Source organism: Saccostrea echinata, unplaced genomic scaffold (assembly GCF_033153115.1).
Source record: "Saccostrea echinata isolate AGI-Se365-2 ecotype Australia unplaced genomic scaffold, CSIRO_AGI_Sech_v1 ptg000054l, whole genome shotgun sequence".
Taxonomy (NCBI): domain Eukaryota; kingdom Metazoa; phylum Mollusca; class Bivalvia; order Ostreida; family Ostreidae; genus Saccostrea; species Saccostrea echinata.
In genome coordinates, this window is record NW_026889803.1 from 46,032,745 (window position 1) to 46,047,424 (window position 14,680).

At 32.8% G+C, this 14,680-nt stretch overlaps 1 protein-coding gene across 1 annotated transcript; it reads left to right on the forward strand.

The window, feature by feature from the left end:
• The first annotated feature begins 4,652 nt into the window (after positions 1-4,652).
• LOC133172676 (sphingomyelin phosphodiesterase 5-like) lies at positions 4,653-14,093 on the forward strand. The gene is made up of 7 exons (XM_061307625.1): positions 4,653-4,700; positions 9,494-10,286; positions 10,515-10,587; positions 10,838-10,978; positions 12,972-13,061; positions 13,286-13,521; positions 13,651-14,093. The coding sequence occupies exons 2-7, from the start codon at positions 9,534-9,536 to the stop codon at positions 13,738-13,740; spliced, it is 1,383 nt and encodes a 460-aa protein (XP_061163609.1). The 5' UTR covers positions 4,653-4,700; positions 9,494-9,533; the 3' UTR covers positions 13,741-14,093.
• Positions 14,094-14,680: the final 587 nt, after the last annotated feature.

Below are 14,680 nucleotides of genomic sequence, written 5' to 3' on the forward strand. Positions count from 1 at the left end.
GATCTGTCTGAAATAATTGATTCTTACCGGCAAAGTAACAATACCACGAAATCAGAGTCAATGACATTTATGCTTAAATCTTGTTTAAAAATCACATTTGATTTGGTAGACTGAACAAATATCAATATAAATTTACCTGAGCCTGAGGTTTATGCTACGGTTTATGCTACGGTCAAAATGAAAGTTGAAAGTGAAAACAAATTAACTCGTTCCAATATGAGTGCAATGTTTAGACGTGTAGAATATGAAATGTCTTAAATTCTAAAAATCGATTTTAAATGTGTGATCATATTTCAATTTAAAAAAAATGTTAGGTTTAATATGGTTATCATGATATCAAACTTTACGAAGTAAAATTTTTATTTGGTGTGCGAATTAAAGGGCCGATGATATATACACGACCGTCGTGCGCATAGTAAAGAAAGTCTATTTACACGACCGTCGTGCGAATAGCTATTGCAAATTGCTGAGATATATACACGACCGTCGTGCACATATGTAAGAAAAAAAACTATTTACACGACCGTCGTGCAAATAGCAATCACACATTGCCAGTGATATGCACACGACGGTAATAGCAATTAGTAGGCCATTACATATGTGTCGTGTGCTCGAAGCCACGACGTTGTTTGCACGATCACTTAGAATTATAATTTGACCCAATATGAACATTCATGTCATCATTTTTTTTTTGACATTAAATACTCTTATTAGATAAATGTTTGCATTTATGAACGGACATTTTACTTTAATTTGTTTTTTTTTTTACACACATTAAATTAGGAATTAGTAAAAAAATAAAAACTAATCGATAATTTAATTAATCCGATCCCGATCAGATTTTGTTTGAGCTGATAGACTTGCGTGTAGATGAGCCTGTCTCTGGCTTTATGTGACACGTACGTTTAATATTTTTTTCATTGACAGTTTTTTTTAATCATAGTAATTATTACATGTATGTTGCTATTTAATTACCTCAACTTTTTTTCAATTTAAATAATTTCAATTTCTAATTCAAATAAAAAAATTATAAAACATATGAGGGATTGACATCTGTGTAAGATCTACACTCCAACTTCAGATGAAAAAAGCTGTCTTAGGCACTCTCCTATCTGAATTGTAAAATACATAAGCTTAGAAACAGGACTAGGACATAAATATCATATTGCATTAGTCCTCATTAGTCTGAATGGACTGGAACATGATCGTGTCCCCTTTATGGTACTCTCTCATTTCTTTAAAGTCTTTCTATTTCTAATTTTTTCCCACTTGAAGGCTACTTCATTTTAATAGTACGTATTTCTATTTGAAGCTGAATTAAATATTATGACCCCACAGCCATTTCTTTTCACAACCCTCTCTTTTTACAGTACAGCTTCTTTTGTGGATAATTGATTAAAATTATTTTACATACCTGTATAAAATATGTGGACACATGAGGATAGGTATATTATGAGGTATTTAAGTGTGCCCAAAGGAATGCAAGAATGCAATCGAATCGTAATATAATTTCTATCAGTTTCATAAAAATGTAGATGAAGCAATTTATTAGCCAAAAAAAACAACAAATCTTTTAAAAAAAAATGAAGATTAGAGACCTAAAAAAAATCGGAAAGGGGGATGATCACTTAACATCCGCTCTAAAAGAGAAGATGTGCGGATCACCAGGGTTAGACACTAACTTTCACACTTGGCTAGCGAAGAAAGGAAAGGGGGAGGGGGTAAAAAGTTACATTACCCTCCTATATAGCCTTTTTGCCCTCAACCCACACAGTGTACTCACACATGTTGTATTCTGGATCTGCCACTGCATATTTCGACCCAATATTGATGACCAAATTAATTACAGAAAATTATAAAAATTGAATGTGTGCAGGGAAGCAATGAGCCATAGCTGTCTTACCGACGACAGGGCCGATTCAAGACTTTAAAAAGAAATGACCCTAAGCTTTTCTTTTTCAATTCAAGATCAACCAATGTAATATCATTTGCGGACGAGTATTATATTTTCATAGTTGCAAGTATGTCATATAACAATCATTTTACATGTTCATTACTCTAACTGGGTCAAAAGATTTAGAAAATTAATAAAAATAAAACAAGTAACTATGCAAAATTTAATAAAATAGTTTAGAACTGTCTTTTCCCGAGATACTTTCAAAGTGTAACGTGTATATTAATTATGACTTTCTGAAATTATGTTTATTTTAAAACATAGTAAAGAAAATGTAGAAAAAATATACAAAGAAAAAAAAATAAATAAAAGAGCACAACTGGAAAAAGCACTTGGATTCACCACATTTACATTTCAGCAATCATATCACTGCGCCACGAAGTCATAGATATTGAATACATAAATGTAAGAAAGGTTGCCAAATCCTAAAATAATATGAGATGAAAAATTGAGTATATATAAATTTCCACCATTTTCAACATGAATTAAGACCACCTTTAACCAAAATAAAGTGCCGTAATACACAAAATTATTCAAATGTTGTTTTTCTGGTTAAGGGTGGTCTCTGTCAACAGTTTGTCATCGTTTAGGTAGATACACTGTACATGTACCTCAATATTTACTATTTACCCCACCTCTGATGATTTTTCGATGAAATCCTTGCTTCCGATTGGTTGAAGTCTGTAACGTGAAGGGGGTGTATTACTTATACCTAGTCGCTTGAAAATCAATACATGGTTGATGCGGAGTTATCGTTCTTTTGTAACACTTCAAACAACTCGAGTTCACGAGGTTTGCGGGTGTCGGTTGATAAGTAAAAAGTTAATCAACGTAAGTAACGAGATTGAACCTTTTTCTCACTTTTGTCATGTTGTAAATTTTGAATTTACCGGGTGGCAGTAAATACAAAATTTAGTAAATTTAGTATTTACTGCCACCCGGTAAATTCAAAATTTACAACATGACACTTTACTAAAAAGTCTTCGAAACTGTCAGTACGTTATGAAACACTCGCAAAACAACATTACGTAACACAACGTGACGTCATAATAGGCATTGTATGAGTGATGAAACATATAGCGGAGAAAAACAATTTTACAAACCACAGACCATAAACATTTCATCGGTGGGGTAAATTCGTTACATAGTTTTGTAGTGACAGGGTACGGGATGATACCTGGTTAGTAAATTTCATACCTGGCGAGGCGAACGGGATGATACCTGGTTAGTAAATTTCATACCTGGCGAAGCCGAGCCAGGTATGAAATTTACTAACCAGGTATCATCCCGTACCCTGTCACTACAAAACTATGTAACTAATAATACTCCATACAAACTTGATGATTTTTATAATTATTATATAGGGGAACTATAAACGTATAAATATCATTATTGTTAAGTTTGAGATTACACGTGTATATATAAACTAAGGTTGTATCAGACAAAATTTTGGTTAAAAGTGTATTTAAGAAATCACTACTAATAGACAACAGAAGGCGAAAATGCCTATCAATGCACTATGGCTTTTTTTTAATTGGTGAGATTTGGTTTGAGGTGGATGGGGTAAAACCACAAGCCTACCAAAATAGTTAGTAAATATTCTGTTACAGTGAAATGTGAATATATACAAATACGAGGCTAGTTCTAAGAGAAATAGATTTACATTTAATTACAACGGCCGATGCCCATTGGACCTATATGTCACTTTAGCATATGGACAAACACCACCAAATGTTTTCCCATAGACTTCCATACAAAGTTGAGCCCCTGTCACTGATACATATATTGAATTTTGGGCAAATGACTTTCTTGCCGTGAAAGTTCGAGATCTTGTAAAACAAAACATGCCAGAAAAAATATACCGTGCCGCGGCACTTTTACTTTCAAATTCCATTTGTTTACAACTAGGTGCGTTCAGCACCAAATGAAAATCTCTAACCAAAGTGCATCCCTCCCTTCAAACTTTTACCTGTAACTCCTATATATCTCAAAGGAACCTAAGTCTTGATATGAGATTTTTATCATCTTTATTTCACTTGTCAAATACATAACTAGTCTTTTCTCTTAATGACCAATCACGTGCCAGGTAGCATTTTCTTCTCCGCACAACTTTGGGTGTCCAAAATGTCTGCGCCCATGTATTTGTTTATGTAGGAGTTTTTCCATATATATTAACATATTTTCATTTTTCAACAGAGAGCTAGGGCATATGTTTACAAATATTTTTGTCATACTGAAAAGATTAAATTTAAAGATTTTGACAGGTTGTCTTTGATTATTTTTCATTAAAGTGTTTAAATTATCAACTAGATCTACATATCTATTTAAATTAACATTATGAAAGAAAGTTTTTCTGATGTTTTCTTACGAAAATGCTTTTAGGCTTAAACCACTGCGTGCCGAACTTAACTGGGGACGAAACAACGAATGAAATAAAAACATAATGGTCGTGCGAATAAGTCAGCTACATGTATATAACACACAATACAATACACGACGGTCGTGCAAATAGTCACTGAAAATTATATACACGACGGTCGTGCAAATAGTCATTGAAAAATTATATACACGACGGTCGTGCGAATAGCCGATGAAAAAGTAAGTACACGACGGTCGTGCATATAGACACTGCCAATTAAAGATCGGGCTCGAGATGCGGTTTCGACTTCACGTGACTTCTGCTGAAGATTGCAGCCGGCTTGCTTGTAGGACACATTAAATTTTACTGTCATCTAGTCAAAGACATGTAAGTTTATTTTACAGAAATACTAAGTTGCGAATAAGGAAGCTGTGTCGGAAAGATATGAAGATTAACTTTCTGTTTAATTAATTAAAAACTTTCTTTTTGTTGTAGACAAGCAAACTGAAACTAGAAGTAGACTTTGTTATGACTCCTCTCTCCCCGTTTACAACGGGTAACTCGGGGGAATCGCTAACAAGTATGGGGGAGGCGTTTTCAGCGTATGGGGGAGTATATTTTCACGCCTTTTTTGGTATTTTTAAGTTGTATCAACAAAATAAAAAAGAAAAGAAAACAAACAAACAAACTTCACACAGAAGATAGCAATAGTTAAGCTTTGTCTTGGTCATTTGTCTGGCTATCATATAGTGTAGTATTCTCAAACACTTCAAAACTATTTGACAGATTTCATACGTAACAATTACTGTATGTGTTGTATTTGTATAACTATATACAAATATAAAAGAGACAGCTCACCTATGCACACCTATGCAGGTGAACTCAAAGAGCCGCAAAACCTCCCAGGTTATTTATGGTGTGTTAACACTGTCAGGTCTACGATGCAACTGAACTTATTGTTTATAGTTGACAACCACTCAGAGTAAGAATATTGGGATCTTGAGCCCGATCAATATTTACCACATTCCTCCCCCTCATATTTTAAAGTTTTTACCTATATTGTTGTAAATTTTGATAAAACACTAAAAATTATATCAAATTCTTTAAAATGATAAAAATATCAACATAAATTAAACATGATGCAAAATGACAACAATCAGACGATCCGACTGTATATCATCGGCATCAGTGTTCCCTAATCTATATTACAACATCCTAAAAATAAACTTACCAATCTTAAGTGTAAAATCTCTTAATAAAATATTTTCTAGATTTTAAAAGTATATTTTGATTAAGCTTTATTAAAGATGAATTATCAGAAACTCCTCCAACAAAAAACATCAGACTATCCGACGTCAGTGATGGAAAATTCTCCAACAATTCTTGACGATCATTAAAAAAAAAAATTGCATTACATAATTAAAAATTTCTAAAGAAATGAAATTTTCAGGGTGACTGTTAAAATCTCCAGATGTGATAGGTTTGACTGAAAAAAAAAAATAGGGGTTAAAGTTTAAATTTAGTATGGGGTTGTGGCCTTGGTGTATTGATGTGAGCTGAAGAATGGCCTACTTCCTCAGCTCTTGAAAGTTTAAATCTGATTGTGGGGATGATCTGTTTTGAAATGATACTTTTGATCTAGAGTATGTTTGATGTAAGCAGTTTCTTGCGTAGTGACCCATCTCACCACATTTGAAACATTCCACCGGTCTCTCTCTTTCAGGACTATATGATCTTGATTGACCATCTCTTGTAGGAGATTGTGATCTGTATCTTGGTCTTGATTCCCTCTCTGCCTCAGTCACCTTCAGTCTTTTTAAAATTTCCATAAGCATTCTCTTGAACTCTATGTTGTCATTTTCTAGAGCTGTCATTCTTGTCTCCAGTGAAGGTACAGTTTTAGGTATTGTTCTGTTGATAACCCTTATGCTCGCATCCTCTTGGTGTGTAATTATAGGTGGAATTTCTTCTGATTTCTCTTCAAAGGTAACTCTTCTGACTTCTTTTTTAGGCCCCATTATTAACTTCTGGTTAGTGATGGTACTTTTCATATGTTGTACTGCCTCATCTAGTGTTTTCGGATCTTTGTCTAATGTGACCAGTGCCGCTCTTTTCTCAGTACAGCCCCTTAGGAAGGCATCAATAGTTATGGTGCTCTTAAAGTACTCAGGGGTGTCTGGATAGCCTTCAGTTGTAAGCTCTTCAATTCTTTCAGCGAATTCCTCTAATGTTTCGTCTACATTCTGTTTTATTTCTTGTAACTGCCGCCTGATGATGTGGGGCTGATCTTGCTTGTCGAACCTCTCCTTCATTTTCTGGCATAAGATGTTATAATCTTTTTGTACATTTTCTGGTCTAGAACTGAAGAATTTTAAAGCTTTCTCTCTTAAACATTCTATCAATTTGTCTAATTTTTCTTTTTCATTCCACATGTATTTCTTTGCAATATGGTTAAACTGTACAAAATAGGGTTTCCACTCTGATTTCCCATCATAAGTTGACAATTTGGGAGTGGCTGGACTGCAAGGTGTTTTCGCATTACTTCTCTTATCTTCTGTTTTTTCACCGTTATGGTAAACATTTTGGGGAGCTAACCTATTTATGTGTGAAATGTATTCTTCCTGTTCTCTCTCTGCTTTCATTTGTCTTAAATCTCTTTCTCTCTTTTCAATTTCTTTTTCTCTAAGATCTAGTTCTCTCATTCTTATCCTGAATTGTTCCTCTTTCTCTGTTCTTTCTTTTTCATCTATTAATCTTTGTACCCTTTCTTTCTGATCTACAAATCTTTGCATTTGTTCATCTAACTCTCTTTCTCTAATAGAAAATTTCTCATTCATTTCTTTCTCTTTCATTTCAAACTTTTTTTGCATCTCTTCAAACATTCGGTCTGCTTTCTCTCGACTAGCAATTGTGCTCTTATGTAATAAAGTTAGTTCCTCGTCTTTCTTCTTAATTTCATCCTCTCTCTCTCTAATCAGAATCTCTCTTTCTCTGATCTTTCCATCCTTTGCCCATAACTCTCTCTCTAACTCTTGGATTTTTTCTAACAATTTATTTTGGGGATCTTCTGAGGCTTTTGTTGTTTGTATGTCTGATGTATTTGTTTGATCTGAAATTTGTTCTGTATTGTCAGAATGTCTAAGAATGGATGGTACAATAATTAATCCTTCTTCTACCAGAGGATCCCAGATTGTACTTGGGATATTGGGAATTAATTTTAGATCTTCCAAGGTTATCTCTCCCTTTCTATCTCTGATCTCTAATATTGCTTTTGCCCTTTTGTCTCCTATATTTCTGATTGTTTTTAATGTTTCTAGTGAAGCCTCATTGATATTAATGGGGGTAGTCATAATGCAGATGTAATTGCTTCTATACCTGTATACACCTGTTTTGTATGATTCCTAATGATGTTTATTTAACTAAATCATCAGACAATCCGACGATTTAGTCATGTTGGTTTGCATTGAAAAACATGTACGTGTATACTAGGAAAAATGAATTGGAAAAAATGAAAAAATATAAAGCACAAAAAATGAAAAATACAAAAATAGAAGGGAAAGAAAAAAAAATGTACAAACTATTTCTCAAAAAAAAATATTGTCTTCAAGGCTAGAAGACAAAGAGAAATAAGTTGCTTTCCCACCAAAAATCTATAAAAAATAAACAAATAGCTTTTCTCAAAAAAAATATTGTCTAGAAGAGACAAAGAGAAATTTCAAACGGACTAGTACAAAATCAATAAATATTATTTCTCAAAAAAAATATTATCTATAAGAGATAAAGAGAAAATTGAAAAAAACGTGTTTTATGAAAATAACAAATAGAGTTTCTCAAAAAAAATATTGTCTTTAAGAGACAAAGAGAAAAAGAATACTACAAAATAAACAAATAATGTTCCTCAAAATGAATATTGTCTTTAAGAGACAAAGAGAAAGTTCAAAAAATTCTACAAAATAAACAAAAAGGGTTTCTCAAAATAAATATTGTCTTTATGAGACAAAGAGAAATATTTTTAAAAACGGCGCCAAAATGCACGATCTTCTATGCGGGGTAATTTAATTGACAAACTACACTTCTGACACCAATGTTGTATTTGTATAACTATATACAAATATAAAAGAGACAGCTCACCTATGCACACCTATGCAGGTGAACTCAAAGAGCCGCAAAACCTCCCAGGTTATTTATGGTGTGTTAACACTGTCAGGTCTACGATGCAACTGAACTTATTGTTTATAGTTGACAACCACTCAGAGTAAGAATATTGGGATCTTGAGCCCGATCAATATTTACCACATATGAAGAGAAAATGTCCTAATTATTAATTTTTATAAAGTCTAGTCAAGTTTTAATTGTTGCATTTAAAAGATAAACGTTTGCTTTTGCTGTTTTAACTGTCAGAAGCCCTATGCAATTCGTAGATTGTGCAAATCATGCATGTTTTGATCACTCAATCATGAATATGAAATCTGTCAAATAGTTTTTAAGTTTTTGAGAATACTTGACATATATGATAGGCGAGCAAATGAACTATTGCTATCTTTCGTGGGATATTTGTATTTTTGAAAATACATCTTACAAATAGCGAAAAAAGATGTGACCTACATCCCTTCTGACTCTGAAGCGGTGAAAATATACTCCCCCATACGTTGATAACGCATCCCCCATACTTTATAGCCATTCCCCCCCCGTTACCCATTGCGTACAGTGTATCTGTGTACAATGAACATGGAATACATGTATATCCCATCCTTCAACATTTTATCGATTTATTATAGAAATTGAATTTATGATTCGATGTCAGAGACAGAAAGTAAACAGGTCCAGTCCAAAGACTATTTCTACCTATGTAGAAATTAATAGCTACCTAGGTATTTAAAGTTACTTGAAGTAGCTACTTCTACCTACTTTTACCTGTGTTTGAAAATAGAAATAATTAAAGTGCATCTTTAAAACAGGTCAGACTTTTTGTTTATCATGTTGTAGACTTGCACAGCAAAATTCTGGGTTTAATTTGAAAACTTTATGAGGATGGAGAATGGAGAAGAAATGCATGAAAAATCATCCCAAAAACCTTTTTATCTAAGAAAGTATGAAGTAAATATTTATAAATCCATGTAAGCAGCAAACTTGTCTTCAGTAAAAATTTTCATTACTTTAGAATTTATTTTACATTGCAGGATGATGCTTTGAAATACCATAAGAAGAATTGAGTAAATTATGCTACACAAGACACCCTTTCCTCACAGATACCAGCAGTGGGCATTCACAATTGCTGAATTCATCCTCAGGCCAGTTTTATGGAGCTTCAGTGAAATTGTGTCAATCTTCATTCCAACCACAAAAGAGAGGGCCAACATTGTGAAGCATTATGCAACCAATCTATTACTTCTTCCTTTGTATATCAGTATTTTGACCTGTCTCATTGTCCCAGCTATTGTGGCCTTTTTGTTGCGATGTTTTCTACACTTGGTCAGAAATTCCTATGTGCTTTCAGTAAAGGGGACTGATGGACAACTTTATGACTCAAAGAAGAAAACATATAATGTTACAACAATGAATATTTGCCTAATGCCCGAGTTTCTTTCTAGATTTAACAACCTATCTCATACAAAACAGCGAGCACAAATTATAGGACAAAGAATCATTGCAGATCAAATCCAAACTGAAAATATAGCTAATGGAACAAAACAATTTGGAGATATTCAGACAAACTTTTCAGAAATAGATTTTATGTGTATACAGGAAGGTTGGGATAGGGACCACAATAAAAGACTGGTTAAGGAGCTTCATAAATTGTATCCCTGGATAATATATGATGTAGGAGATACTAGTTTATTTAACAATTATTTTATTTTCAATAGTGGGTTGATGTTTGTTAGTAAATATGAAATCCTTCATGCTTGTTTTAAAACCTATAGTAATTCCTGCAAACAGTGCTTATTTTCTGGGAAAGGACTTCTTATGGTCAAGGTATTTATTACTCAATTATTGAAACATTTTATACAATTTTCCATACATGAATAAATACTTCATGAGAAAGTAAACTTGCTTCTTTTGATAATAAATCATACATGGGTATTGTATACCAAAATCATCAAAAAATTCTATTTGATACTGCAAATTGTTTAAAATCCCCCCCCCCCCCCAGCTTATTTTTGCTCTTTCATTTGATATTTTGCTTATATTTTTTACTTACAGGTTTTGCTTGGGAAGTTGGAGGGGAAATCCAAGGTGGGTTACATCTTCAACACACATCTACAGGCTTATCAAGGTAGTGTTTAACATACACCAAGTACACGACTTACTACTTACAATGTAGAATGAGTATAGAATTGTGTAGTGAATTCAATTTTAGAAAATATGTGCATCATGAGACATCATTTCATAAAAAAAAAAATCATTAGACAAATAGAATCTTCAGAAATTTAATTATTGTAAAAAAAAAAGTCAAAAAAGAAAAGTTTATATGCCTCAAAATTTCGGTTAACGTTTAATTGTTTTGCATTTTTGTTTTGATGTAGGTGAGACGCCAATTATCCAGAAACAGCTGGATGAAGTGTTGCTGTGGACCGAGGAATTCAGGACACTGACCAGTGACCAAAGGGACAGTGTGACCTTTGACATTCTTTGTGGTGACTTCAACTTTGATAACATATCCCCAGGTATCCAAGTGCTGGTTGTGTATACTTGATTATACAAGGGTTGTTCGGAAAGTTCGTGGACTTCTATCATATCTTTTTTATTTAACGTCATATTACATGTATATCCAAATTTAGTAGAAATATTTTAACAATAAATGTAAATGATTTGAATTAAAAAAATTAAAATATCTTGATTTATTTAAAACTTATTAGGAGTTAAAAACTGCAAAAATTGGTTCAAGGAGCAAGTCAAAATTTATTAATTTACAAACAATACACTAATTAATGCCTTAAGTCATTGCCTCTGTAAAAAGGCTCAACCCCCCCCCCCCCCCCCAAAAAAAATCTAGACGATCAAATTCAGAGATGTTATATCATTTCATATTCCAAATTATGAATTAATAGTTTGCTTCATGGAAAACAAATCAATTTCTGAAGATAGGTAGTCCTCAATGAAAAAGGCAAATAGGTGAGGTCGTAGAATGTGACGGAGCAGCAGTTTATGATACTATTTTCTGTTGTACTCTGGAAAATGTCAGAATAAAATCTAAAAATGTTGTAGGAAGCATGAAATATTTCAAAAGCGAGTCATGCATGAGTGTGTGTGCAAATGGCCCAGGCGGTATTTGAATGATATGGACTTTGTGTCAGAGGAGGACGATCTGTGAGGAAACAGATTATCTGTAAAAATCTAACCAAAAACGTTCAGTTAGTAAGTTCTTGGAAAGAGAAAGGCGCTTCATGGTTGCTGATCTTGTGAAAGCATAGTTAAGCAGTCAAAAAAAAAAACATTGACAAAGTTTCTCCAGTATGCTTCTGGAACAATTTTAACAAAATGAATTTCAATTGATAGAGACATGTTTTTAATGAGCAAATATTGGACCCGACTGTGTGAAATATATAGGAGAATATTTTGATAACCTCATGACGCTATATTTTTGACATTATGATGTTGTTAAGTGTGCTCCGGGGTTATCAAACATATTGTTAAAATGAAGTAAATTGATTTCTATTAAATCGAATGGATAAAACTTCAAACATCAATAAAATAAATATTCTTACATATAATAATGTGCTTATTTTAAATTTCTTGAAAGTAGTATGACGAAGATCGACTTTGTCAGTGAACTTTTTATGTATGTATGATGATATAATGTTTGTTATAAGAAATCTAATGTATGGTTTTGTATATTTTGGTATATGTACCTGATCATTAACACTATATATTCATGGTTATGTTAATACATGTCTTTGATAACATTATGATTTTTTTTTTCACAGTTTATCATAGTATATGTAACTGATTACACCTAGATTTTATGATATTTTGCTTAATTCACCTCAAGATACATTGCTAAATAATTAATAAATTGGGGTTTAATTTTCATTGTTTTTATGGTATAAAGAGACCAATGAATTCATCCTCCACAAAATGATAAAATTTCTTACTACAGTACAATGTTTTTTCTTTAAACACGAAATAACTTTTCTAAAGCATGAAAATTTGACCCCACGAAAATAAGTAATCATCTTATAATTAACTTTTTTCCTCATGAATGCTTGCCAATTTGCATTATATATATATATTTACATTTGCTATGTTTTTCTACTAAACCAACTGTGCAATTGATTTGAAGTTCATTTTTGTGTATACTCACGCGTAGAAATATAAACGGTGAAACTCGCGGTAAAGTGACGTCACAATGAGGCTACAGAGACGTTAATAAAAATGTAACGATATAGGGCAGCAAGAAATTCAAATATTGAGCATAATATTGCTGCTTTTGAACTTGTAAAATGTAAATATAAGGAATGTTTTTAAGTTTAGTGTGAATTATTTGTGTGTAAATCACACAGACTTGCACGTAGGCATATTTTTCATGAAGCGCTAGCGCGCTTCATGAAATATGCCTACGTGACAAGTCTGTGTGATTTACACATCAATAACTCACACAGAACTGAAAAACATTCCTTAAATATTGCTTAGATCAAGATGTTGTTATTGTTATTTTAGGAGATCAGTGTCTTTCAGACCACAAATTGTTTTCGATGTATATAGATCCAGCCCGGAAAAGTGCAGGCCAGGACCATGAATGGACTGTTGGTAAGTTGGTAGTGAACAACTAGAAAAAAAAATCATGTACCAAAAAGAAATGTCTTTGAATGACAAATACAAAATGAATCATTTAAATACATCAGAGACTTAGATTCCTTATAAAGTTGGCATAGAAGGTAGTAAAAGCATACAATTATTTTGAATGCTGCACTGAGTTCTTTTATGAGACTATAAGCAGAATGTAATGGAAGGTTGTCCTTTAATTTGAACAGGAACAGAAATGAGACAGGGTTGCTTTTGGGAGGAGGAGATTTCCTCCCCAGAGGGACTTAAGCGAGCACTAGAAAATCCAGTCATGCGACGGCGGTACATATTAGATGCTGATGTCGAAGTGGCCACACTCTCAAATCTTGTGTACAATGCTCATCCAAAGACCGGGGATGTAGACCAGAGGTGTGATGGAAAAAGGAGAATAGATTACATTCTGTACAACAAGGAAATGGACATTGTAAGCATAATCCCACAAAAGAGCATTTAGAAGAAATGACAAGTTACTGTAAAGTATGAATTCATTCTAAACACCAGGAGTTTCAACTTTATCTGGATATTGTTAGTGATACCTTTTTATATGTTGTAGGAGATCAGACAGTACAGTTTTGTGACAAGACTGGCTGAGCTGACAGACCACATTCCTGTCTCCATGACATTCAACACTTCCCAGTGGTGAGCACCCAGCTCTATGACCATAAAACTTACATGAACTCATTTTTGATCTCTGTCACTTTTTCAGTATAAATTCCTTTTGAAAAATTAAAATGGCCTCAGAGCCCAATGATTTGGCAAGATAATATCATTCAGGAGACAAAAATGCACCCAAAGTATGGAAGTATAGTGAGATTTGAGATTTTGTTATTTTTCTGGAAGATTATCGCTATGCTAAAATACATTACATTTCTGTTGGAAAATAAAACTTACTTGAACAATCTGATCATAAATATAATTTTACTTTGCAAAATTCTTTTCTTTGTTGAATATTTCTTGTCTTTGATTGAGTCTCAGGTTTACTGGAGTAGACTATACTCAGGCTGTAATATAATTTATATAAATATATGATTCATAATATATAATTTATTTTGTTTAAAAAAGTTCTTTATGAAGAATTATTGGTATTGACTATTGTTTGAGATGCTGAGAAATGATATTATTTACCCCAGTAAAGTCTGATTGTTAATATTTTTGATATACATGTACTTGTATGAGTGATTTTGACTTCTAATAAAAATTGTTGAGTGATTTTTGTATGATTTTTGCTTTGGTTAACTTTGGTTACTTTACCAATTTTTTGTCACTTATTCATGTAAAGAGCATTGTTCAAAGGTTTTGGAAAATTTAATTAGATGTCATCCAAAAATACGCGAGATGCAAAACAGAAGAATATGTATTAACAGCGTTTTGACTTGCCAGTAATATTCTGAGAAATTTAGATGTTTGGCATATTTCATTACTACCCAAAAGTGATTACGAGAAATGAAAATAGATTGGAGTGTGTTGGACATTAGGGTCCCAAACAAAAAATCTGACAAGCCAAAATAAAAAACAAAATTAATCAAATAAATAACTGTCCAAATCCAGGAATTTGCCCGTGCTCGACCTTACAGCAACAAAAA